The 27,362-nt window shown below is 49.7% G+C and overlaps 1 protein-coding gene across 1 annotated transcript; it reads right to left on the bottom strand.

The window, feature by feature from the left end:
* Nucleotides 1-46: 46 nt before the first annotated feature.
* MMP23B (matrix metallopeptidase 23B) lies at nt 47-26,833 on the bottom strand. The gene is made up of 8 exons (XM_006119207.4): nt 26,351-26,833; nt 19,327-19,472; nt 15,169-15,308; nt 11,477-11,644; nt 5,002-5,166; nt 2,209-2,319; nt 923-1,049; nt 47-305 (listed from the first exon to the last, which is right to left on the bottom strand). Exons 1-8 carry the CDS (start codon nt 26,519-26,521, stop codon nt 131-133), a joined length of 1,203 nt encoding a protein of 400 aa, XP_006119269.1. The 5' UTR covers nt 26,522-26,833; the 3' UTR covers nt 47-130.
* Nucleotides 26,834-27,362: the final 529 nt, after the last annotated feature.

Below are 27,362 nucleotides of genomic sequence, written 5' to 3'. Positions count from 1 at the left end.
TTTTTGCCCAACCAATGGTAGCAGCTGATTGGAGTGCTCTGCCAGAGGTTAAACATAAAATGCGGAAGAGGATGGGATTTTTGTCTGAAACATAACTAGCAGTACTTGAAATTGTCATTCAAGTCCCTTGTTAGTGCCTAACCCTAATCCTCCAGGAATAGGTAGTCAGGATTCTTTGCTTTTTCTTCACAATGCAGGTATAGGTTCCTTCGTTAATTGCATTGGCAATAATGCTCATGTGGTCGTCGTTCAAAGCTAAGTAACCTGGATACGAGTATTCCAGAAGCTCCTTATCTTTATACCAGCTGTCATAAGAAAAATAGTGAAAATTAAAACACAAAGCGCATGGATCATAGTGCATTTAGGGGGCTTGTCAGTATTGGCAAAAATTTGCATTGGGCTTATGTCCTAGCACAGACAAGACCACACCATAGAGTAATAATCACCCCCCCCCCCCCCCCAAAAAAAAACCTTCAGTCCTTTCCTTCCTTTCTACTGTAGCATTCCCCACTGGGCTAAATTTTACATTGTTCTTTGTGCTCCCTCGTTTTGTTTGTCTCCTCCTGATTTTCTCATGTCTTATACTTAAATTGTAAGAGCTTTGTTGGAGGGATTGTTTGTGTTCCCACAGAGCAGCCTCTTTCTCTTTGCCCAAGGCCCCTAAACACTACTGCAATACAAATAAGTGATATTTTGTCATTTTAATGGCTATAAAAAGAAGCCTTAATGCCATAGGTGTCAGTAAACTGCTACTTTGTAGTGTCACTTCTATATGGAAAAAAGGTCCGAAGATTTACTCCAGTGACATCCGTTCCTATTCAAAGAAAAACTCACTCAGAACATGATTTCTGTATGTTTGATATTATTTTGTCTGTAAAATGCAGGGTCCCCCAAAGGATTGGAATGAGGAAGGAGCACTTACTAAACTTTGCCTTTTTTATGAATAATCTTCTGTCCACAGCGAAAAGTGACATTTCTGCCTTCAGGAACAATCTTGGTTTTCGTCCTGGGTGGAGGAGGAGTTGGAGCTACTGTTGGAAAAGGGAATTCTGGCCACCAGGAGAGGGGAGGGGAAAAAAACCAACTAAGTCAGTCTGTCCCATTGCAAAGCATTTCTGAATAACCACGCTGCCTTTTCGATGTCCTTTTCTGTATAGTAGTTCCTCGCAGCTTCTTCCTAAAGAAGCCAGTATTGGAAAGGCATGACTATCACACATAGCACCTCCCAGGGCATTTCAGTGGCACAAGATGACATGGGTGGGCTTCTGTCCATCATCACGCCCTTGCCAATACTTGTGAGTTTAGTGCAAGTCTCATGCTATTTGCTGGTGTGGGGAAGGGAGCAGGGAGGAAGAAGAAGGTTTAAAATCTCACATCCTGGATTCATACAAGCATCTTTGCAGGGAAACAGCTTATGTAAACTAGAATAGCATTTCGGTCACACAGACATCTTTGTTACTAGATTTAACTATCTAGCTCCAGTCCAAATGGAACTACACAACTCAAGTGCCTTTTTTTCTTTGGTTCAGGCTAACAAATGTGTTCATATTGCATCATAGCATGTACACTGAAGTAGCAGTGCCTGTTAACATAATGATACCTCATCTGCAATTCAGTATTACCACCAATGCTTTTGTGCTGGTCTCCTTGACTTACATTCTTCAGAGCCAAAGTGTGTTAACTGTGCAATTAATTACATGCTTTTTCCAGGGCATAGACTGGAATTTGTTTAATTCTGTAGCTTCCAGATTTCCAGAGGGATGAGTTAGATACAGAGAGCCAAGGGCAGAGCTGATGCACAGTATAAGTTAGACCAACCTGCTTTAGCTCACAACATTCCCGCTTTCTGTCCCATTGTTGTGTAAGCGATGCTGCCCTATACCTCATCTCTGAATGTCGCCCCCAGCAGTTAACTTCCCAAAAAGGATTAGATAGGGAAGTAGCCTGAGATAAATGGAACAAGTGTATGTTCAGAGACTGTCAGGGCTTTAGGAAAGTTAGACCAGGTCAGCAGACTTCTCTATACTCTGTAAAACATGTGGCTGAAATGCAATAGGCAAAGCTAGTGTGTTGGGACATCATTCATTGCTGAATTCTTTGGTCTGAAAGAGTCTTGTCATTTGTCACTATCATTCACATATAACTTAGCTTAACTTTGTCCCTCTTGTCAACTCTTATGACCCGTAACCCTACAAGAGGAGCTGATACCGTAGCAGAAATCACAGCTGGCGGGACAATGCTTTTTCATCAGCTTCATACGAGTCTCACAGAAACCCTTCCGCGTCCACAGTGGACATAGGAATAGTCTGTCTGTGCAGCCTGAAATAAAAGGAGAAAGCATCAAAGGTGCATTAAGTGTGCAATGAAATGACATTGGCTCACATCACGTAAGTCTGATTTGCCATTCTCACCTGAAGGGTTTAGGATAGCCTAAAACAAGCACACCCCATAACTATAGAAAAGTGCCCACTTCTTCATTAACAGACATGAAGTAACTTGCAGTAGGCAAGGCCAGCTGTGGAGCTGTGACAATTTGCTCCAGCTGACAGTCTGATCCCTTTGACTTCCGTGGAGCTGTGACACCAGCTGCAGCTCTGACCTTAATGTCAGCGTACTATGTGCCAGTCTGGCATAAATGGCTGTGCAGAGCAATGTAATTGTGAGCACTGGCTTGAGGAACCCTTGAAAAAAAAACACTAGTTACCAAGATAAGCTTGCTCTCCTGCTGTGTGCCAGTTTGGTGTGTGGGGAGGTCTTGCTTTGGTCATGTTGCCTTCCCATGCTGTAAATAAGCTATAGTCCAGACTTCCAAGCGATAAGAACATAAGAGCGGTCATACTGGGTCAGACCAAAGGTCCATCTAGCCCAGTATCCTGTCTGCCGACAGTGGCCAATGCCAGATGCCCCAGAAGAAGGGAACACAACAGGTAAATAGTCATGTGATCCCTCTCCTGTCATCCATTTCCAGACACACAGAAGGTAGGGACACCATTCCTCCCCATCATGGCTAATAGCCATTGATGGACCTAACCTCCATGAGTCTGTCTAGCTCTTTTTTGAACCCTGTTAAAGTCGTAGTCTTCACACCATCCTCTGGCAAGGAGTTCCACAGGTTGACTACGCTGAGTGAAGAAAAACTTCCTTATGTTTGTTTTAAACCTGCTGCCTATTAAATTAATTTGGTGATGACTGGCAGTCACTTTGTGCCTTCCTCCTCACATGTGCCAGTCTCCTTCCCACACAGCTCTGAATTTAGCAGATGAGCACGTACCAGCACAAGCCACTTCTCCAGGTTCATAAGCTGAAGGAACAAGATTTTGGGGAGTTGCATTGTAAGTTTGTGTTTGTTACTTTACTCATGGATGCACGTGCTGCCCTTGACCTGATAATTGACCTCTCCCAGTTGAAAGTGGGACTAATGGGGCCAAGATGTGAACAACCATGGAGTCGAGAAATGGTCACAAATCTAGGCTGAGGTACGTTGGTGGAGCAGACCGGAGAACCTTGCATTGGCACTGCTTTCTCTTGTTCTGTGCATTTTCAGGCCTGTCAATCTTGTACCCAGAATAAGAACAATTTTTTGCAGAGGTGAGGGGAGTCAAACATTTCCTCCATCCCCTCCCAATAGCTACAGCAGTAAATTTGCTTACATGTTTTAGGAAGCTCACCTTGCTCTGCCTTGCCTAGACCCTCTCTGGCCTCTGAGAGTAGCGTAAGAGGTTAAGTAGCATAGAAGTGAACTTGCTGACTGGGAAACTACAGAACTTACCCACCAAAACCTCTTTGTTTGTGAAATCAGAGTCCAGTCTGGCCAGGCACACAGCACCCCCGACTCCCATTAAAGCCACGATAGGGCGAAGGGAAATCAGTGCTGCTTAGGATCAGGCCTTTACTCTATTTTTTTACACCAGTGGTTTTCCAACTTTTTCTCTCAACCCGCACGCCATGCCTGTGTTGAGTAGGGATGTCAGTGTGTAGTCGACTACACAATTAACCAATAAGCCTGGATGATTACATGCAGTTCCTGGACCCCTACCTCCTTACTGCCTATTTTAGAGGCAGCAAGGGGGTGGGGGAACCAGGAGCCAGTGCCCCCTGAGCACCGGATCCTCCCCCCGCCGCTACTGCTTCTGATAGCCAATAAATGTGGGGAGCCGGCTTTGAAGTAGGCTCCCTGTGCATGCTGGCTCCAAGGACCTGCCTGTCCCCCCTGCCTTCCCCCCCCCCCAGCAGCATCTCCACAGTGATGCCTGCCACCCTCCCCCATGCTGCACCCTCTATGAGAGGTGCAGGGCAGGGAAGGCTGCCAGGAAGCAGTGTCTGTCCTCAGCAGCCCTGGCTCACCATGGACAGAAGTTGTTTGCTGCAGCAGCTCCTGGTCACGGGGCATCCGAGCTCCCTGCGGACAGGGACTGCTGCTACCCTGCACTGCTGCCTCTGTAACATGGGGTGACAGGCAGCTGATCTGCATGGGGAGCTGGTTTGAAAGAGGCAGCAGCATGGGATAGCAGGGTGCTCCCTGGGAGTGGGGCTGGGAGCATACTGGCTGTGGTCCCCACCCCTTGGGACTATTGAATAGTAGTATAACCGCTAAGATTTCATGCTGTTACATGACTATTCAATTACACGCTATCGAACATCCCTGGTATTGATGGCCATGACCCAACAAATCTTTTGTCTGGAGAGCAGGCTCTACCGTGAGGCTGCAGGAATGAAGGGGTGAAGGCTTTGCCTGGAAATGGGGGCACTGAGGTGGGGCCAGAGAAGAGGGGTTTGGACTGCAAGCTGGGGGTAGGGTGGGCCAGAGGGTTTCAGTATGCGGGCACAGTCCGCAGTGCCAGGACAGGCATGAAACTGACCTTAGCAGCCCTCCAGTCACCCTGCCGCAAGGAAACCCACTGCCTGATTTTCTGCGACCCAGTACTGGGTTGTGACCTGTTATTTGACAATCACTGCTTTACACGAACAGCAACGGCAACTTAACAGACCCTTTCTTCTCACCATAGAGTCTTTGAATCCCCCAGACGTCATCTTGGGAGATGGTCTTTTTCCCAGTTAAAGTGGCATTGATGTGCATCAGGGCATTGGAGTTCTGGGAGTGCATGAGTCCCAGGGCGTGTCCGATTTCATGAGCTGCTACGTGTACCAGGTCTGTAAGCCAAACACCTGGAAAAGGAAAACCAACAACAGAAGTGTCGCAGCTTGGCTCTGTTCACACACCTTAACGTATAACCACGCTCAGCAATTGTTTTGTTCAGAATTGTTTTATCTGCTCTGGAGATTTGCCCCAATTCCATCTCCAGTGGATCGGCAGCTGCTATGCTGGCTTCATGCAGCTTTGCCTGTAAGAGTTTGCATTGAAGCTGCTACATTTGTGGCTAAAATGAAGGTGGAGCCCCAGCCTGTCCAGGCCTGTGTGTCCCTGCCAATGTTCTCCCTTGTTATTTCCACAGCAGCATGCTCTAACTAGCATGTGAAACTGTTAGCCATATAGAAAGCACACTGCTTTGATTGTCCCTCATACACAGGTGATATAACCCCTACTGGGCAGGTGATGTTCTTGTTCTGTCCTTAGTGTGCCCTTAAAATATAGAATTGAACTGCAACTCTTTGACAGTAACTTGGAGACTGTGAGCAGCAGGGATAGAGGTTATAATCACCCTTCTGTTAAAAATCACCAACCCGTATCTCTTTCACGAACCAGGTTAGAGAATCTCCAACAATTTCTGCATGGAGTCAGTTTGTGGTTGAACTAGAGCAGCTCTTGGAAAAAGACAACATCTTGCATAGTTGCTTAATTCTGTAAGTGGGAATCTCTGAGAGTGCTTGTTTACTTTGGGAGGGGAGTGGCTCAAGTCACCTTTGGATGGTGGATGAGAGACTCTCTCATTCCTGTCTATTGTAACGTTACCTTGCATGTGTGCACCCAGCTACTTCAGCCCTTCTGGAGAATTATCTATTTGAGACTCACCCAGTGCTTTATAGCCCTTAGCGAAGTCAGCCTGGCAGCACCATCACTATTATCATCACTATTTTGCAGACAGGCAATTACAGTCGGTCTGGATCTCTCCTTCAAGCCATTGCAAATCAGAAGCATCGCCACTGAAATCAGTGGCATTACAGAGCTGTCAAACCAGTGAGTGTGGGACATTAGCTCCTGGGAGTTTGTCACAGAGACACCAAAAATAAAATTCTGATCTTCTGACCCCCTGTCGTGGGCCTTAGGCAAAGAACCCTTCTCTGCGCTCTGTGAATCTGTGATGGGTTGTGCATACTCCATACTGGGCTGGAAGGGGTTAATACCTTGTGGGCGGAGGCAGTTCCATCCTCCAGCTATAGTGGGCTTGCTCCAAGTGCTGGGATAATATAAAAGGGAGCCCCAAAGCTCAGTCTGGGCTGGATGCTGGAAAGGACGACGTGTTCCCCTGCAAAGAAGGGCGGCTTGACAGACTCTGGCCATTGGGCCACCCTGCCTTGAGGTGACAGACTGACACAGCAATGCAAGCAGGGCCCGGCCCTGTGATTGCCCCCTCTCGGGATGGGGTGTATGTACCCCACAACAGAGACTTTGGAATGAAGATTTTACTTGAATTGTGACACACACAGCTCTTGTCCACAGCTAGGAATAGTGAGGCCACAAGCTTGCTGGGCTCCTGGGCAAAGTGGGGGGAGGGGTACTTAACACCCCTGAAAGGGATGGGACCTCAGCCAGTAGGGGTGGGGCTGGGGCAGCCAGCCCTCGGTGCTGCCCAATACATGCACCGCAGCGCTCCAGCAACATTTTAAAGGGCCCAGGGCTCTGGCTGCTGCTGCAATAGCAGCAGTGGTGGCTGGGAACTCCAGGCCCTGGGTAATTGCCCCTTTGCCCCCTCCCCCCCTTGGGCTATGTCTACACTGGCGGGTTGTGTAGACAGCTCCTTCTAGCGCAAGAGCCTCTTCCGCAAAAATGGTGGCTCATTAGGTATGCAAATAAGGCTCGGCGATATTCCACGCTTAGCCTCATTTGCATGCTTCTGGCGCGACAACCTGCCAGTGTAGACATAGCGTTGGTGGTGGGCTGACTAGGAACATTAGTTCTTCAGTTCCCCACATATCCCTAATAGCTGTAACCTGTTCTCCACTTGGTACCCATCAGTCTGAAGACAGCTGAAAAATGGACAGTGACCCCTTATTTCCTGTAAATAGCTTTTAGGGAGCCTTATGGTTGGTGTTGATGTCTCGGGATTCTGTCACCTTCTTAAACAAAAACCCTCACCCACTCGAATGCTTGTAAAGCCAAACACGGTTAACATTGTACCAGCAGCTGCTTGCAGAAAAACAAAAAAGTCAGAAAATCAAGTTACCAGTTGGTAAGTATATGGTCTGCTGAATAGCAGACACCCATGAAATTGGCCATCTGATTTTTATTATCACCGTCACGCTGCCACAGAACGTACTTCAACTGCATTTCAGGGTTCATGTGCCCAGGTTTTATTTTGATTACATTTCTGTTGTGCTTTGAGGGGGGAAAAGGGTTCTTACAAATTTTAGATGACTATTGAAATTCCCTCTCCCAGCTAGCTTCCCAATCCTGTTGTCTGTATGCTCTTGAGACTGCAACAGGTTAAAATAAAAAGACAAAATAAAAAGAATCCTTGTCTTGAAGATGTCAAAAAACAATTGAGATAATTCTGCAGTGGCAGGGGAAAAGATTGGGGTGAAAATCAGCCCTGTACAAAGGGCCAGCACCAGATCCTATGCCTAATTTAATTCCCACCTAAGCCTAGGGTTTTACCCACAAAAGCTCATGAGCCTATAAATTTTAGTCTCTATGGTGCCAAAGGACTACTTGTCATTTTTAAAGTCACAGACTAATACAGTTACCCCTCTGAGACTTCCTACAGTATCTATTCAAGACCACAGTCCGACTGCACATAGATCCTACTCTATTGTAAGCGGAAGGACTGGATGACTTTCGCAGTAGGATGCAGATGCTTGTTGAAGGCAACAGTTCAGATTAGCTGTAAGTCACTGGACAAGTCCTCAAAAATATTACCTACAACTGACCCTCCCGACCCTTTTCCTCCCCCACAGCAGGCAGCCTCAGCTGAGAGCCCAAGACTGACTGTAGAGCCTGAAATTCCCTCTCCCCCTTCTCCAGGACACAGCTGATATTGGGAGGGAGGTAGAAGAATCTCATGGTGCTGCTTTATTGAGGCCAGGTCAACACTGGGAAGGGGAGGGGAGGGAATTCAACTTTAACTCTAAGGTATCTTGGGGTCAGCGTGGACCACAAGCTAAATATGAGTCACCAGAGTGACACTGTTGCAAAAAAAGCAAACATGATTCTAGGATGTATTAACAGGATTTGTGAACAAGACACGAGAAGTCATTCTTCCGCTCTACTCTGCTCAGATGAGGCCTCATTTCAAGTATTGTGTCCAGTTCTGGGCACCGCATTTCAAGAGAATGGAGAAATTGAAGGTCCATTTCAATGGAGAAATTGAAGGTCCAGAGAAGAGCAACAAAGAATGATTAAAGAGAACATGAGCTATGAGGAAAGACTGAAAGAACTGGGCTTGTCTCTTCTATATATTAAAAAAAAACATTTTTCCTGTGGGGATGACAGAGTGATATCATGTCACACTGCGTCCTGCAGTCCCTCAGCCTTCCGGCCTTCTGTCTCCCTCCTCCCTGCTGCTAACCCAATTAGCTCAGAATGTGGCCTGTGCCGTTCCAGCCCTTCTGCGCTGGCCAGAGGGGACCGAGAGAACATGGCCTGTGCTGCCCTGGCCCTTCTCTGCTGGCCGGTGGAGTGGAGGCTGAGGGGCCCAGACTGGCTGCAGGGGAGAGGTACGGGGGGCCCCAGAGGCCCATGCTTTCCTCCCCAGAGGCTGGGGGGGGAGGGGTGAGAGGCCAGGGCTGATATGGCCCTGGCCCTGCCCTCCCTGGTGGCTGGGGGGAACAGCTGGGCCTGCCTACTCCCAGAGACGGGGTGAGCGGGGTGAGCACAGAGCGCGTTTAGAAAAGAGAAGACTGAGAGGTGACTTGATGGCAGTTTTCAAATATCTAAAAGGGTGTGACAAGGAGAGGGAGAAAAATTGTTCTCCTTGGCCTCTGAGGACAGGACAAGAAGCAATGGGCTTAAATTGCAGCAAGGGAGGTTTAGGTTGGACATTAGGAAAAACTTCCTGTCAGGGTGGTTAAACACTGGAATAAATTGCCTACGGAGGTTGTGGAATCTCCATCACTGGAGATATTTAAGAGCAGGTTGGATAGACATCTATCAGGCCTGATGTAGATGGTCCTTGGTCCTGCCGTGAAGGCGGAGGACTGGCCTTGATGACCTCTCGAGGTCCCTTCCAGTTTTAGTGTTCTGTGATTCTATGAACTCCAGTGATGAGAATAGTGGCACTGGAGTCAAGTACCTTAGATTTAATTTCTGTGGTGGCCCCACTGCGGGAGGTCGATGGGAGAAACTGCAATTTCCCTTACTCCTTATGACCTCCTGCAGTACTGGGCGCACTCAGCATTTGTTTTAGCGGGTCCTTGCTAGGCCCATTAAATTGAAACCTGAAACGTTGATCCCTAGAGTCTGTGATTCCAACCTCAAAAGTGGTCCATTCTGAACCTCCCATTTCACGGGATAAGCACTCTGGTGTGCGTCTACTGCAGGCGAATTAGATGGTGTCTAGGTCTGTGCTGGTGCTGTGCATAGCTGTGAATGTCATCACTTCTGCCATCACTGCAGAACTCTTTCTAGTGTTTTATCCAGTTCAACCATAACATGTCGCAAGTGCTCCCACCACTTCCCTTGGGAAATTATTCTAGCCTAGTAATTCAGCAGATTTTCCCCGACAGTCTAATTTTTCCCTCCAGTATAATTCGTTCTGTCAGTGTAGGCTATGTTTACTCTATGGGACTGTGTCAATGTTGCCTCTCGAGTGCAGACATACTTTGACTTCCCCAAGTGTCCCCATACAGACAAGCCATAAGTAATTCCCTTTGAGCCTTGATGTTCGCAGTCCTTCACTTACATGTAAGCTGTTTGCTCATGTAATTGTGTGTGTGTGTGTGTGTGAATAAAATGTCAATACTTTTTAAAGCAACTAGAGATTTGGGGGGCCTCATTTGAAATGCTGTAATGAGCCTGCTTTAAGAAGACTAGAAGATTGCTCTCTGAAAAGTCAAGTCCCTTTAAGAATGTCTCATTGAAAACCCAGAATCATTGGTCTCTTTAAAAAGTCTTGGCATATACACATCTGTGTTTTATACATAATATATGCAACATTATACACGTTTCATATGTATCATATATATAGCGCATGTGTTCTTACCCACACGAAAAAGGAAAAAAGACCATTTGCTAGAATCATAAAAAGATAGAAACATTGGATGCATTTCTAAAGTTTCTCCTACCCTGCTTCTTTGTTTTTGTTTTTTTTAAACCTTCTTTTTTGGTAAAAACAAAAAAAGCTGTGTATCAAAGATATAACAATTGCCTTTTAAAATGAATTGAGTTTGCTGATTGGTCAGGGACCATCTGCTTGTAGTTTAATGTTACTTTAGATATTGTTTTTAAAAAAAAGTAACCAAGATATCTTTAGGTGCCCACAAGCTTGAAAATGAGCATGCACGCAGGAAAGCTGGTTACAGAGGACCACAAAAATGTGAACAGCCGGGCCAAGAAATCAAAGTAACATAACGTGGCCTTCCCCAGAGCTAGCGCAGCTGCTTGGGCTGACGCCAGCCCCAATTGTTTATAATGTGATTGGAGCCCACTGAATTACTCAGAGCTGGAACTGCCACCAAAACAGGCCATGGCTGGAGTTCAGCCAGCAAACCAACAGCCACAAAAATCATACCAAACTTTCCTTTTGTCTCTCCCAGTACTGGTTAGACGGGGAGAAACTCTGCACCTAAATAAAGGCCTAAGGCCAAATCTTGCTCACCTTACACAAGGAGTTCTACTCAAGTTCCTGGAGTCTTGGCATAAGAAAGGTGGGTAGATATTGGCCCCTACTGTAGTAAACCCCTGATAAACAAAGTGATCAATTCTATTCCAGCAAAGCCTCTCCTGCAGGGACAATGGCAATCTATCTAGCTGCCGGTTCATCACTCTGTTTCACATGTGCACCAAGGAAAATGAATCATGGTTGGAAACATCTTCTGAAGGTTTGAACTGATGGAGGTGAAACAACTTATGTCAACAGCATGCACATCCATCCAAGGTAGTGTCTCTAGAAAATGCTGGCTCCTGCAGACTTGGTTATGACACTGATACAGTGCCTTCCTAACTACTAGGGACTGCCTCAAACCTCTGGGGAAGTTTCAGTCTGAAACCAAACATTTCAACCTGGGTCCATCCCTAACAGCCACATATCATGGGCATCTGTGTCTTGTGAACCTTTCAGGATTCCAAGAGTAAGCAACATCACGATGAAAAAATGCAATCAATCTCTTGAGAAGCAGACCCTCTCCAAGACCAGTCACATACCCTTTTTCCAGCTGAACCGGGTGTTTCCCAATATCCAGTATTCATGGTCATCAAAATGGATTTCCCCAGTTTTGGGGAAGAAAGCGTGGGCAAGCTCCCCTGTCGTCCCATCAAAACAATGGTGGATGAGTGACTCCAGGCAATCCGTGTGGTTTATGGAATAGAAGCCTGTGAAAGAGAATACATACAATAAGGCTAGTCAGGATCCTTCACACATGCATGGACTCAACAAACGGGAGAGAATCTCAGGGCCATATTCTAAAACATGTACGTTTTCCATCCTACAGTTGCACAGAAGGGAAAACAACCATAAAGAGACAGGTAGGAATAAGCGTTGAATAATATAAATCCGGTCCAGCTCTAAGGTGTTGGGGTGACACTGGATTTAGGGCGGGTTTCAAAGGACACAAGTTAAGCTCAGGAGCTCCTGTTTTGCCACCAAGTGGAAATGCCTGCTTTTTAAATCAGGGCAGTAAGGAGGCAGTGACCCAATCAATCAAATGCTGAGCCTAAGCACTGCATGGACACCAGCAACCACAGCTCAACGTGCCCTCTATGGATATGAACGGTTACAGTAACCGGTTAAGCAACACCTGGAAGTAGCCCGTGGCCAGCTGCAGGCAGGGGGCTGCTCAAGTCCCACCAGGGCAGGCTGGCAGCCCTGCGAGGATTTGGAGCATCAGTGTGTGGCCAGCTACACGATTAACTGATAAGCCTTGGCTTATCAGTTTATCCTGTCGGCTACACACATTCCTCTCGTCTTGCTGCCTCTGTATCAGAGGCAGGAAGGATGAGGGAGCTGGCTCCGCGGACTTGCCTGCCTCCCCCTTGCTGTGTCCTACAGAGGCAGTGGGGGGGGGTGCAGGCAGGAGCCGGTGCTCAGGGGGAGCTGTCTTAAAAGCATAGTGAGGGCAGGGAAGGCTACGACAGAGCAGCTTCTGTCTGTGGTGGGCCCAGGCTCGCCATGGACGGAGGCTACTTTGTGGCAGCAGCTCCTGTCCACGGGGGATTGGAGCTCCCTGCGGACAGAGGCTGATCCCTCTCTCCGCGGGAAGTTTAGACCCCCTCGTGGACAGGGACTGTTGCCGTGGATCAGCCACTATCTGCAGGGAACTCAGCCCCCCTGCAGACAGGGGCTGCTGCTGCCCCATGCTGCTGCCTCTAATACAGAGGCAGCAAGCGGGAACCAGTCTGTATGGGGAGCTGTTTTTTAAACCAGCTCTAACCTGACACCCCACACTGCTGTCTCTCTGATAGAGAGGCAGCAGCGTGGGGTGTCAGGGGCTCTTCAGGAACAGGACAAGGAATGCACTGACTGCCAGCCCTGCCCCCAGGGACGACAGAATAGTCCAGTAACCAATAAGAACTCATGCGGTTACTCGAATATTCAATTACCTGATATCTAACATCCCTAGCGGGGTTGGGAGGCAGCAGCCCCCTGTCCACAGGATGCCACTTAATTGGTTAACCAGTGAAGAGTTATCTGATTAAATGGGATTTTACATCCCTAATGTCCACCTCCCATCACATGAAACCACTTCCCCTATCCCAGTGCATCAGATCCCTACCCGGTCTGGTCAACGCTACTTTCTGCTTCCCTGCGTGGCCCAGTGTGAACTCAGTCATCCAATGCAGCTTGGATTATTCTGGTCTTTATTTGCTGCTGTAAATGCCTTTGAATTTTTGGGTCTTGTTCAGAGCTAACCTATCACCAGTTTCCCCACCGTCCCTACAGCGGTGGGTCAACGGAGCAAACACTCCCATCAGCTTCTCTTACTCCTTGCAGAAGCAGGAGTACCTGTTGCCAATGGGGATGCCCTCTGAGTTCAATTTAGTGAGTCTTAACTAGACTGGCTAAATCAAACTCCGGAAGATGGATCACTTCGTCGTGGATCTTTCATTTAGTGAAGACATGGCCTTAGAAAGGTGTATTTAGTTATAACCATTTGCCTGCAATGAATGTCCATCCAAAGCTTTTCACAAATGCCCGTGGAGTCAAATAAGTGTTCCCATTTTAAATCTGGATTTAACGGAGACATGGAGAGGTTAAGTGGCTTGTTCCAGGCCATGGTGTAGAACTTGGCTCTCAGGTTTGCGCTGTAGTTACATGTGTGTCAGTCCTATTTCTCAGGCTGCTTTGTGGAACGCCTCTGTGGTAGCATTTTGCTCTCTGTTAGGCAAGGCCCCTAGAGCAATGGATCATAGGCTTTCAGGTGGTGTCACACAATAGCAGAGTGAAAAACATATTGTGAAACAATGGAAACTTCGCTGGAAATCCCAACGACACCGCAGTCTGCCCAGGAAGGAATCATCATGTCTCCCAAGGGCCATAAATCCTGAGAGGAATTTACATCTAGAATGTGAAACTAACCAGATGACCCAGGATTAAACTTTTTATTGTGTTTGCCCAGGACTGAGCACTTTAGAAAGACACCCAGTGAAGCTGCCTAGCAGCTTAGGTGGAACAAAGGGAAATGGTAAAGGAAGAAACAAAGAAACAAACAAACCCATGCGCAGCTGAGTCCTGGAGCAGAGGTCTGATTTTGCAAGGAATGGTACAGTGGATGGTGAAAAAGGAACCAGAGACGAGGAATAACTATGCTAGATGATGCTTCATCCTGCCGTGAGGGCAGGGGACTGGACTCGATCACCTCTCGAGGTCCCTTCCAATTCTAGTGTTCTGTGATTCTAATAGGATTCCAAGAACAGCATGGAGCATTTGGAGAGCTGGCAGGGTGTGGGGGAGAGAAGAATGGCAGCTCGCTCTTGTCGAGTATGTTTATCGGGCGATCTCAAGGCACTGCAAAGGAGGCACCATTAGCCCCCTTTCACAGACCAGCGGCACAGAGAAGTGAAGTGACTTGTCCCAGGGCATCAGCAGGCCAATGGTGAGCTGGGAATAGAGCATGTGTCTCCTGAGTCCCACTCCAGTGTTCTAGCCACTAGGCAACACTGCTAGCACAAGAAGGAGAATCTGCATTGAACTTCCTCTTCAGTTACTGCGCTTGTACCTATAAGAGCAGCCCAGGAACCATGGGGAGGAGTGTGATGTAAATGTACAGGTAGGCCCGTGCTCTGCACGAGGAAGAGGAAGCAGGGCGAACAGAGTATTGCTGAGGTGTTGTCCCTCCTGGGGCCCATGGAAGGCCACTGGGACATCTCTACAAAAAAAATACCAGGAGGCAGCATGGCTACCAGTCAGTGCACCAGACTAGGACCCAGGAGAGCTGTGCCCTGTCCCGGGCTCTGCCACAGGCTCCCTCTGTGACTTTGGGTGAGTCACTTCCCTTTTCTGCACCTCAGTTTCCTCATCTGTGAAGTGGGCATAATCCCGGGGAGGTTTCACTGTCTGAGCTCCCTGGGTCACAGGCAACTGTGGCCCCTTCCTTTGCTGAACACACTGAAGTAGATCCCTCCCAGAGAGAAGGCAGGTGCACCCCAGGTCTGAGGCTGCATCACCAGGACCAGCCAGAGGGCATGGTCCAGGTTGTGCTATGGGGAGGGGTATTCCAGTGGCAGGACCCCTGGGTCTTACCCCGAAAGTTCTTCTATTACCCGGGGTTCTTTCAACCCAGACCTCTCAGTAACTCTGCCACCAAAGGAACACAGACCCCCTTTTGGAGACAGGACGTGGCCTTGGGCCAGAGCCCACTCTCTCTTCAGTGCAGGACCCCAGGGTTGTGCCGACCTACCAATTATCAGGTCACTCGTCGAGCTGCGTGGCACCTCCTTGAAGTTGAAGGGTGAAATGTTGCTCCACATTCTGAAAGCCACCGCCAGTCCCTTCCGCGTGTCGCTCTCATTGATGAGGTTTCTTGGGAAGGACACAATTCTGCAGGGACACAGACTGGCGTCAAATAGACCCTAGACGTCCCCATTCATCAGCTGAAGGTCCCAGTACTACTCACCAGGGGAGGTTCCCATCTTCAATGTTTCACTGAACTAGACTAGAGGTCTAGTCCAAAGCCCATTGCAATCGGTGAGCGTCTCTGTTGACTTTATGGGCTCAGAGCGAGGCCTAGTTGCAGAACAGCGGGTAGTTTAATTAGGGTGATTGACTCTTTAGCCTGGGGTAGGCAATAACTTTCGCATGGGGGGGCCACTTAATACATTTTGGTACATGATCACAGGGCTGGCCCCGGAATGGGTGGGGCCTGGGGCAAAAGGGCTGGGGCTGGGGACTAGCCTCTTTCCTGGGTTGCCTGAGGCTTTGAATTAAAAACACAGTGAAGGGTTCGCGGCTCCAGCCGCTGCTGGGGAAGTGCCATGACCGGGAGCCATTTAAATAGGATCCTGCTGCCTGAGTCACCGCCTGGAAATTCAGTGGCATCAGGATGTAAATAGAAAGCGGCCAGATACAGTCCAGGGGCCAGATCCAAGTGTTTGGGCCAGATCCGACCCCTGGGCCGCATCTTGCCCAGCCCTGTCCACTGCGGAGGAGGTACCATGATGCTTGGTGGACAATGAGTTATTGGCTCTTAATTCTTGCCCACGGTACCACCAGCTCCAGCTTTCACTGCTCTCCTCCGGCCGGGAGGGAGGGTTTGTGCTGTTCTGCAGCACCCCACGTGATTTGGTTGGGTTGGCGGCTGCCCAGCACTGACCTCTGCTGTCCATTTGGAAGGACTGGTCCTCTGGCCAATGACAATCTAGCACCCCACGAGCCAGACTGTGGGGGAAAGGTCCCTCCCCCCCGCAATGGCTGCTGGGCACATTGTCCCTCTGGGGCTTTGACCTAGTGCTGGTCGGGATGGTGCAGTGGGTGCAGGAGGAGGGGGACACCTGACAAGTCACGGGGAGACACTGGGATGGAAGTGCTACCCCGGGGACCAGACAGTAGCACTGCCAGTCTGGGCCTGCTGCTCACTGCAATGCTCACCCAGTCCCTTTCTAAGGGCCTCCGGACCTCCTGTTCCCGGGCCCTTGCCAAGGTGAAAGGGGCAAGGTGGGAGCCCCTGCCACAGGCGGCTAGAACCCCCCTCCTGTCCGTTGCCTACAGCAAACTAAATGCAAACATCACTGGATCCTCCTCCCTGGCTTGTTTGTTGGTTTAGATGAGACTCCCCCATCCAGTTCAGTGCTGGGCTGGGAAGCCTCCCAGCTGGAAAGGGAGCAAGATCCTCCCTGCCCCGAAACAACCCTCCTCCCAGTGCAGGGCGGGGGCAGCGACAGGCATTCCCTGCTGCCGGAGGCCACTTTCAGGTCTCCAAACCCAGTCTGATTAGATCCGGGTCTGCTGAGCAGCAGCTGCTGCCTTGTAAGATCACTTCAGAGTGGGCTCGCTGCACTTTAAAGGCCAGACCAGGTTGAGGGGGGGTGTTATAAAGGGGTGGTTGTCACCACATATTACTCTGACTAATGTTTTCACACCTCAGGAGTTCTCAGAAGGGCGCCCTCCCCTCTCAGCAAGGATGTTAACAAGGGGCCTTTCTTTAGCAAGACCTAAGGCCTCCTGCCAAGGCTGAGGTGCAAACCACATCCGGACCCCTGGCCTCCTGCTGGAGATGCACCAGAGCAGCGAGGTCGCACCTGCCAGGCCTCAGCTGACTCTGGAGGGATTCCCAGGCCACACTGGTTGTATCTAAACAGCTAATGCACAAACGTTCAACAGGACCGGCCATCCAGGACGTCTCTTTACTGCTCCCCAGTATCCCAAAGAAGCAAAGCACCTCTCGGGACATGGATGCCATTGTCTGTCATGCCTGGCCTGCCTTTCTGATGGGCACAGCGTTGGCTGGCCAGAAGCCATTCCTCCCTTGGTGCCTTCGTGGCGTTTTGCGTAAGGCCTGAACACGTCACAGTTACTGTGGGGAGGCCAGAAAGGAACAAGAAAGGACTAGCTCCACAAGTGGTGTAAGTTTGCCTGACTTTGGAGCTGGGCCAGCAGAGGGGCTGACCAATAGACTTAGGCTTGGGTCATTCCCGAGAGCGTTGCTTTGGCTCAAGTTTGGGGCGTGCTGTCTTGGTAGAGTCTCGATGCAACTGTGCTGCGCACACACTGGGCCATTTTTCCTGGGGCAATGTCACCAAGTCCAAGGTCTTGCGGCAGCTTATGCTAGTGGTGAATTGAGTCTCTTAAGCTTTTGGTCCCACAAATATGGGCTACGTCTACACTGGCCCCTTTTCCGGAAGGGGCATGTAAATTTCACGAGTCGTCGTAGGGAAATCCGCGGGGGATTTAAATATCCCCCGCGGCATTTAAATAAAAATGTCCGCCGCTTTTTTCCGGCTTTTAAAAAAGCCGGAAAAGAGCGTCTAGACTGGCCCCGATCCTCCGGAAAAAGTGCCCTTTTCCGGAGGCTCTTATTCTTACTTTGAAGTAAGAGCGGTGTGGGGCAGGCAGTGGGCAGGCAGCGTTCTGGACAGCCCCGTGTGTGGGCAGGAAATTCGGCCTTAGGCCGTGTGGCACATCTCCATTCTGGTGGGATGAGCCGGGACATGCTACCTTCCTAGCAGCCATTGGGTTTTTTAGGGTCTAATCTGAAAGATAAAGTTCCACCTCTGCCACGAGCACAGTGGGGTATCTGTAGCACTCACGTGGGTCTAACTCTGCTCCCACTGCAGTCAATGACAATCGGACTGTCACCTTCCTGGGGAGCAATTCAGCCAGCACTGAGCCCACCCAGCATGAACTGACACCAAATGTCTTTCCCAGAGAGGGTTGGAAGGTTGACTCGGTCCTGTGGTCAAAGGGAAGTGTAGGGGTGTCAACCCAGAGCAGCACCCTACCCAATGGCAACCTGTAGGTTTCTGCAGGCTTTAGCACAGGGGTGGGCAATAATTTTTAACCAGGAGCCACTTCAGAAATTTTCTAAGTGGCCCCGGGGCTGACACGGAAAGGATGGGGCCTCAGGCAGAAGGGGTGGGGACAGGACACTTCTGTGCTTCCACAGACCCTGATTGGTCTGGGCTTGGGGGAGTGCGCAAAGTCTTTGTCCCCCGCCCCCCCCCCCCGAGAACCACCAGCTGTTCTGAACAGCGGGCGGTTCCCTCTAGGTCCCTGTGCCCCTGGTGAAGGGGGGAGATTTCGCACACTCCCCCCTGCCGTCCCCAGGTCAATCAGAGCCTGAGGAAGGGAACATGTGAAGTCTCTCACTCCCAGCCCTCGCCCTGCAAAGGAGCATGTGCTTAGAGTGGAGGTGGAGGGAGTGCGTGAAGTGTCCTCCCACCCTGCAAGAAGTGCATGGTGCTTAGAAGTGCCACACCCCTCGTAGAGTGGGAGGAGACTTCGCATGCTCACCCTCTTCCCCCAGGCCAATCAGGGTTTGGGGGCGGAGGGAGCGCGTGAGGTTTCCTCCCGCCCTGCCAGGAGCGTGTAGCACTTCTAAGCACGGTGCACTCCTTTCAGGGTGGGGGCAGGGCGGGAGGAGACTTCGCGCACTTCCCCCAGCCCCTGATTGGCCTGGAGGCAGGGGGAGCGGCAGGGCCTTTGTGGGCCAGGTCCAGCCCACAGAGGCCCTTTTACCCACCCCTGCTTTAGCAAGCATCATACCATGAATGTCACACCATGCATGAGTTCCTTATATCATGAGTCCTGCTCTGTAGAGCCCTGTGTAGCTCCATATCTGCCCACGGCTACCTCATCTCTGGGCGTGGATACCTGTGGATACAAAGTGGATTTGTAGGGCTCCAATGATCTGTGCAACCTGTGGGAGGGACCTAGCAGGAGTTGTCTGAATAGAGCCTATGCCAATGTGTGTCTGGGTGATGAATTGTTCCCGGCTGTCCACTGCTCCTTAGCAGATCAGTTAGCACGCACCTCCACAGCAGGAAAACACAAGTGTCAAAGGCAGGCAGGCCCAAAGAGACGCTGCAGACCGGGCACCCGTGGCGTCCGCACACTTTCATACCTGTACGTCAGGTTGAAGTGGTCCCATTTCAGCTGGCCCGGTGTGAGCGTGTAGCGTTTTCTCCGGGCACGGGGGAAGTGTGGGAGCGCGAGGCCTTGGAGAGCCGGGGCACCCACCCACTGGAGGCTGGGCGAGATGGTGTCTTCCTTAAAAGACAAACAGGTGGTCAGAGGCGCTTGAGCCCATGTGAGGGCACTTGCATATGTTGGTACCAACTGGTGGGCCCCTGCCTGTCCCTCCCAAAGCAGCAATGGATGCTGCAGGCTTTCTACACTGCACTCCATGAGGAGATCTGGTGAAAACCCAACATTTTTCTCCCCCGCCCCTCCCGGCGCTTCCCTTGCCTGTACCTGGAAATACGTTTTAGAGTGTCCATTCCCAGGCCCATACGCGGGGGTGTGTGCGAAGGGTGCAAACACTCCCCTCCCCATATGGTCCTTCATGGTCCACCATGGGGCCAATTCCGGCCAGGCTGGGAAAGGCAGAGGCAGTGCGCTACCAGCCTCCTTCCCACAACTCGCACATCCCCTCCTCCCCGAAATTCCTGCGTCTGGACCTGATTCCTGTGCTAGAACCCCCGCCACATTAGCATAGGAAGCACACAGCAAGATGTACATTGGCAGACTACCCAGAATGCCCCAGAGGTTCAGGGCCGTAACAAGGGCGAGGTGAGTGAGGCACTTGCCTCGGGCGCATAGCTGGGGGGGGCAGGGCACGGAAAAGACAGCTACTACTCTGTCTTTGCTCATGCCTTGCGCCACGTCAGCGCCCCCGCCCCCGCTGAGGATGGTCTCGCCTCAGGCACCAAATTAGCTAGTTACGACTCTGCAGCGGTTGCACCACAAGAAGGCGAAGCACCAGGAATGGCCAAGAGAGGAGTTCTCTCCTGATGATGAGGAACTAGATGGGTGCTCGCAGGCCGTTTCTGTCGCTGACATCTATTGGCTGGATTTTCTACTCTGCTAAGGCCTCTGTGAAGTAGGTCAGTGGAGAATTTCCTCTCAACCTGGAAACTCCCCTGGGAATTGTGACATCTTCAAATACAGGTTGAACCTCTATAAATCGTGACTTTCTGGTTTGGCTGGACCATGGATGGTTCAGAATCAGCGTCCCAGCATGCTGTGGGGGAGTCAGGAGCCCGGTTCGATGCGGAAGGGGAGCCTAGCATGATGCAAGGGGTGAGTAGGAGCCCGGCACGTGGCCCAGTTGGGTAGTGGTGGGAGGGCAGAGCCAATGTACAGCTAAGCTGGGCTCCAGGAGCCAGGAAGCCCGGTTTTCGGCTCAGGTAGGGGAGAGGGGAAGCCGGGAAGGCCAGTGTGAGGCAGGGGGTGGGGCTGACATTGGAGAGGGGCCAGAAATGACCTCCCCTACTCCTGCAAAATCCCTCATCTAGCACCAGTCAGGTTCGGAGGGTGCCGGACCAAGAGGGTCCAACCTGTATCCCCAGCCTCGGTGTGCAGAGAAGCGTTCTTGGGACGGGGCCAGGCAGGAAGAGCAGAATCCAGAGCAGTGGAACTCTGCTCTCTAGGCGACCTCCCATCAGTGGTGTAAGTTACAGAGCTGCCTCCGTACAGCCCCAACTTGTGTCAGGTGGCCCAGAAGTAGCCTGAATCTGCGGCCACAGGGATTGCAGCAGTTCCTGGAAAGTTCTCACTTTGTTTTATTTTGCCAGCTGTCTCTGGTGTCATCCTAACGTGAGCTGTAACATGGATGAATGACGACAAATGGTTTGGTAGCACTTCATAAACTAACAAAACACATAGATGGGATCACAAGCTCTTGTGGGCACAGCCCACTTCTTCAGATGACCTGAGTTTTTACCGGGTGTTTCTTCATCTGAAGAAGTGGGCTATGTCCATGAAAGCTCATGATCCCATCTATGTGTTTTGTTAGTCTGTACAGGATAAACTTAAAAAACAGCAAATGGTTTGGTAGCTCTTTCTACACTAACTTGGCTACCCCCAGAAGCTTATGGATGAATGAGTCAGGCAGGCTCACGTTTCTGCCGGGAGCCCTTTATGAAGTTGGGCTGTGAACCTGAAACTCCCCAAAAGTAAATTGGAGCAGCGGATGCATTGAAGACCCTCGAAAAACAAGACAAGCAAGCCCTTTACTTTGCTGCCGTCCCCGACTTCATTGGCTTAGGCAAGAGGCCTGGCTCTTTTCATTCTGGTGGTGGAGGGGGGGAAAATGAGGGGGGTGACAGAGCAATCTTCTACCACCTCAGCCTCCTAGCTTTAGGGTTCATAGACTGCTTGTTTCTTCTTGGCGTGCTTGCTCATGTCCATTCAGCATAGGTATGTGTGCTTGCCCCATGTACCAGTGCTAGTAGATTTTCCCCAGGCAGTGGCCATACAGGCCAGGGGTCCTAGCGCCCCCTGGAGTGGCACATGTATGCCACACTGTGTAGGGTGCTCCCGGACCCCTCCTTTCTCAGGTTCTTTATTGTCCCCAGTGAGGGTGCTAGGAAGAGCTTGCTCCAGCCTTAGCTTAGTCTTCCCTCTCTGTTGTGCTGTAGCTAGTTATCTCCGTTAGTTTAAGTACCTGTAAGTAGTTCAGTTTAGCATTTGTTAAGGGCACGGTCTACACTACAGCGTCATTTTGAAACAAGGTGAGCGTCCACACAGCAAGCCCGTTATTTTGAAATTATTTCAGAATAACAGGCTCCATCTGGAATAAGAAACCTTCATTTCACGAGGAATAACGCCTATCTCGAAATAGCGGGAGAATGGACACATCACTCCCCAGAGCCATTCAAAGTCATTACTCCCCGGTACTTCCTGCGGCTCTAAATCGAGGTACTGCATCCACATTAGAGGAGCCTGCCTGGGACTAATTTCAAAGCTGCCCTGTAGTGTTGACGTGCTATTTTGAAATAGGTATTTCGGGAATTATTATTCGGAAATAACTTATTTTGAAATACTGTTGGGCTGTGTCTAGACTGGCCAGCTTTTCCGGAAAATCAGCCGCTTTTCCGGAAAAACTTGCCAGCTGTCTACACTGGCCGCTTGAATTTCTGCAAAAGCACTGACTTCCTACTGTAAGAAATCAGTGCTTCTTGTGGAAATACTATGCGGCTCCCGTTCAGGCAAAAGTCCTTTTGCGCAAAACTTTTGCGCAAAAGGGCCAGTGTAGACAGCTCAGATTTGTTTTCCGCAAAAAAAGCCCCGATCGCGAAAATGGTGATCGGGGCTTTTTTGCAGAAAAGCGCGTCTAGATTGGCCACGGACGCTTTTCCGCAAAAAGTGCCAATCTAGATGCTCTTTTCCAAAAATGGAAAACTTTTCCATTAAAAGCATTTCTGGAAAATCATGCCAATCTAGACGTAGCCTTGTAGTGTAGACATACTGTTAGGGTGCATCTACACAGTGGCTCTATCTCGAAATAAGCTACGCAATTTGAGCAACGCAAATTGCATAACTTACTTTGAGTTTATTTCAAGATAGTGCCAAATTTCAAAATAGACTGTCTACACAGCGCCACATTTTGAAATAGAACGCTATTCCGACAAGTCCCTTAATCCTCATGGAATGAGGTTTACTGGGATATTGGAATAGCAAGCCCATTATTTCGATGCATTTCGAAATAATGGGCGTGCTGTTAAGACACAGAAAAAGTTATTTTGGGATACTGGACATATCCTGAAACAGCGCTGCTGTCTAGACATACCCGTAGAGACTTAGCCTGGGGTGAGGCATCCCCCCCTCTTCAAAGCCTGCACCCGAGCCTATGCCAGTCAGCATGCTAACTGCCTTCGTTGTTTGGGTGAAGGACACATATTGGGAAAATGCCGTATTTGTAGGATGTCAGACTGATACAACATATTATCAATATGCCTAATAACTCTCAGATGTGGCTTGATTAAGCCTCACAGGCCCCCTGCATGGAAGGCAAAGAGTTATGTTCACTGCACACATGAAGGTGCCGAGGCCCAGAGGAATGAAACAGACCCAAGGTCACACAACAAGTGGCAGCTGCAAGACAGAACCCAAGCATGCTGACTGCTGGCCCATGCTCTAATTACCAGACAGCGCTGCCTCCCGTTAGCTAACGTGGCTTGTCAAAAGCCCAGGAGAGACCCCATCCTTGCTGGGAAGCAGCAACTCTTCTGTGTCCATCTTGCTGGTGGCCCTGGCTGGTGATCTGGTTTCTCCCCCTTTTCCCAAATGTAGGTTGAACCTTAACCTGGCAGTCCCACTTGTCTTCTCTGGGAGACAGGCCTTGTGCCAGCTCAGCTATGCGTCAGGCCCTGTTTCGTGATGTTGACTCCCGTTCTTTGGGGAGCATGTGTAAACCCCAGACTTCTTTGAATGCAAGAACTTCAAGGGGCTGAGGTGGCCAAGGACTGGTCAGTGCTGGGCGCAGGACACCACAGCCGGGATAATAACTAATCCGGTGCTTTGTTCTTCAAGGATTCCCATGCAGGTTACAGACGGCAATGCATTAAGCAAGCCCTGTGTGCTTGTGTTTCACCTTAGCTGCTTTTCTTAAGGCAGGCACAATCTCATTGGCTTTCATGGTGCCACTTTCGGGTTACACTCCGGCCCTTTTAAGCCACTCTGGCAGCATAAGCAGGCCCTAAAACTGGGTGCAAACAGCTCCCTGCGAATACCCTGCACAGTGGGCTGCCCCATAGGCACAGAGCTAGTACAGGGACTCTACCCCGCTGCTGTCCCAGTCCCGGGGCATCAGAGCAAGCTGCGTGTGTGTAGTCAGAGGTCACACTGCTGTTGTCGGTTTCTCAGGATACGTGGGAAACACGGTGTACAATACAGCAGCCCTGAAGCTGCACTGACTTAATGCCAGAGGCCAGACATTGACCCAGGATAAAAGTTTAATAGGTGGCTTAAAGCCCTCTTCTCCTCCCCAGCCCTGGCCTGGTGACAGTAGGAAGGGTGTGTCTACACTGCACCATAACTTGAAATAAGCTATGCAATTTGAGCTCTGCTATTTGGCTACGTCTAAGTTGCAGGCTTCTTGCACAAGAACGGTTTTGCACAAGATGTCTCGCACAAAAGGTCTTGCGCGAGAGCAGATCCACACTGCCATTTGCTTTTGCGCAAGAGCGTCCATGGCAGTGTGGACGCTCTCTTGCGCAAGAAAGCTCTGATGGCCATTTTAGCCTGTTGCCCGTCCACACTGCCTTCTTGCGCAAGGAGCCCTCTCTTCCAACTTTACTTGCACAGGAACGTGCGTGCAATGTAGACGCTCCGCACGTTTTTGGTGCAAGAATGTGTGTTCTTGTGCAAAACGCCTGGGCTGTGTCTAGACTGGCCAGTTTTTCCAGAAAATCAGCCACTTTTCTGGAAAAACTTGCCAGCTGTCTACACTGGTCGCTTGAATTTCCGCAAAAGCACTGACTTCCTACTGTAAGAAATCAGTGCTTCTTGTGGAAATACTATGCTGCTCCCGTTCAGGCAAAAGTCCTGGCGAAAATGACAATTGGGGCTTTTTTGCGCAAAAGCACGTCTAGATTGACCACAGACCCTTTTCCGCAAAAAGTGCGGAAAAGCGTCTGTGCCAATCTCGATGTGCTTTTCCGAAAATGCTTTTAACGGAAAACTTTTTCTGTTAAAAGCATTTCCTGAAAATCATGCCAGTCTAGACGTAGCCCTGCAGTGTAGACGTAGCCTTTGTGTATCTTTTTTTGATGCTATTTCGAAATAGCTTATTTCGTCATTTGGTGCTGTCTACACAGTGCCAGATTTCAAAATACAGCGCTATTCCAAAATGCTCCTGACTCCTCGCAGAATGAGATTTACAGGGACGTCAGAATAGCCAGCCCAAAATAACGGGCTTGCTGTTAAGACACGGGATAGCTATTTTGGGATACTCTTGTATCCTGAAATAGCATTGCAGTGTAAATGTCCCCCTAGGGAGAATCAGGCCTAGCGCAGGTAACGTAAAACCTGATTTAGGCTGCAGGTCAGCCCATTGTAAAGATGGGGCCCGTTTCCACCTGAGAGAAGCCTTCACATACCCACCGGTGTTGAGGGTAGACAGACCTATGCATTTGGATCAGGGCCAGTTCTACTCATTATAATGAGGTCCAAGACATACAGAGATAGCATCCAGAACGTGTATCCGCCAATATACTACCCACCCTTTACCATTACGGCACAGTCCACTTGCCCACACTTGTCTAAACTCATTCACTTTCTCAAGTTGCACAGACGTTAGTTCTTTCCTAGTTCTCTCTGGCCTGTTCAGAGAGTCCCATTTCCATGATTGACACTTTAGTGGAGCTATAGAGCTTAGAACCAGTTTCACAGTGGCAAAGTACTGAGCATATGCAGCAGCATAGGACACTGCCGTCAGCTGGCAATACATACACACGGCAGAGGAGGTGTGAGTTAAGAGAGGCATTTCATGATGTGACATAAGCAGCAACATTTAAATTGGCTTCTGGGTGCCCCTTTCTTTGCCTTAGTTCCCCAGGAATCCCAGTTTGCTTCCGAAGACCCTGCCTCCAGCACTGTATAAGATGAATCTGCCACAACAGCAACTAACAGGTTCTGGCTCTAGCGCTTCTGTCAGTCAGTAGCGCCGCGTTCCCATGAAAGAGCAGTGGGGCTACAAGGCCAGGAAATGCAGAAAGCCACATCACACGGGGCTGTCAGAGCTGAGGGTCGCCAGCTGCTTGTGTTCTCTCCCACATTGAAGAGTTTTGCCACGTGCCAGATTGTGGGAGAGAAACTCCAAGTGTTTTAAAGGGTTATTTACAGGTTGGATATAGCAAAGAAAATACTTGGCATGGCCCTAGAAATCTTTGATCAGCATCAGAAATCTTTGGGGTTTTCATTTCCCTTTCAGATCCTTTTGCAAAAAAAAAAAAAAAAAAAAAAAAAGAAGAAGAAGAAGAAGGGAGTCACTACCCACAGCTGCTGGAGTGGACAAGCCACCCATAGGGGAGTTTTTAGCTGATTTATGTCACCCCACAAGTTGACAAGTTCATCCCCCCCACATACTTTTTCTATATTCTGTATTCTATTCCAAGCATCTGAGAATTTGATCCTGTCCCTACCTGAAATTTCTGAGCTGCAGCTCCAACTGGATCTTTCAGAGTAACCAACAAAGCCACCAGAGGGAAAATGCAAACAAATCCCACAATAGATTTAGATCGCCCACCCTTCTCCTCGCTGGATGAGAGAAAGTCTTTGATGCTCTCTGCAGAAAGTCCTTCCATTTTAGCCATGTCTGCCTTGAATTAAAAAAAAAAAAAAAAAAGAGGAAGAGAGGGGGTAAAAAGAATCAATTTCTGGATTTGCTTTGTAATCCTCCGGCTCGCAGTTGCAATCTGGAGCATTTGCAAGGAGCTCTGCAGTCCAACGTGTGCAGAACCACCAGCAGCCTTTCAAAAAGCAATTTAAAAAAGAAATGCAGACTGTACATGAAGCCGCTTTCCAATGTGCGAGGGATTCTATTAGCCCCGGCCAAGCAGTATCAAGTTACTGGAGCTGAAAGTTAGGGCTGGAGGAGGACCCAGCAAAGCACAGCAAGCTGGGATGAACATGCACTCCTTCCTTTGACTGGCTGAGTGTCAGCAAGGGACAAATCTGCAGTTGTCAGCTTTATGTAATAAAAAGGGGGAGGGGAACGGAAGAAGGCCTCCAGTTCCAGCCTCATCCCCTTGGAACGTTCCATGAAGGATGCTTAATGCCAGAGGCCATCGATAAGAACAGTATGAAAAATGCGCCTGGGGGGGCTGAAGGCAGCAGGAGCCTCTTTATGCTGGAGAGTTTTGATCAGTTCAGCTCTGAGGACGTTAACCATCAACTCACGCCTTAGTGGAAATTGGCGCGCGAGTCCTAAAGGCCCGTTGTGGTTTTGTTTGGGTGGGGCTCTTTGCAAGTGAGTGGCAGTTTGGGGGGTGTCTTCGTTTATGTTCCGAGTCTCAGCTTGGGAACGTCAAGGGGCCTGGTTTAAGAGGGCGGGCGCTTGGCATGCCTTAAACAATCAGATCCCTTTAAGGGCACCACATCAAAACCACTTAGTCACTCCTGAAAGTTTTGGCCATTCTCTTATCGTGCTTGTGG

The sequence above is a fragment of the Pelodiscus sinensis genome, chromosome 23 (genome assembly GCF_049634645.1).
Source record: "Pelodiscus sinensis isolate JC-2024 chromosome 23, ASM4963464v1, whole genome shotgun sequence".
In the NCBI taxonomy this organism is placed as follows: Eukaryota; Metazoa; Chordata; order Testudines; family Trionychidae; genus Pelodiscus; species Pelodiscus sinensis.
This window is presented reverse-complemented; position numbering and strand designations above follow the sequence as displayed.

Bases quoted from the DNA above. Each gene is read 5' to 3' on its own strand.
- MMP23B (XM_006119207.4), bottom strand. From the start codon at position 26,521: ATGGCTAAAATGGAAGGACTTTCTGCAGAGAGCATCAAAGACTTTCTC. The intron at 19,473-26,350 runs GTAGGGACAGGA...TTGTCTTTTAAG, and splicing joins CTGCAGCTCAGAAATTTCAG to GAAGACACCATCTCGCCCAG. The intron at 1,050-2,208 runs GTATCAGCTCCT...CCTGGTGGCCAG, and splicing joins CAGCTGTGATTTCTGCTACG to AATTCCCTTTTCCAACAGTA.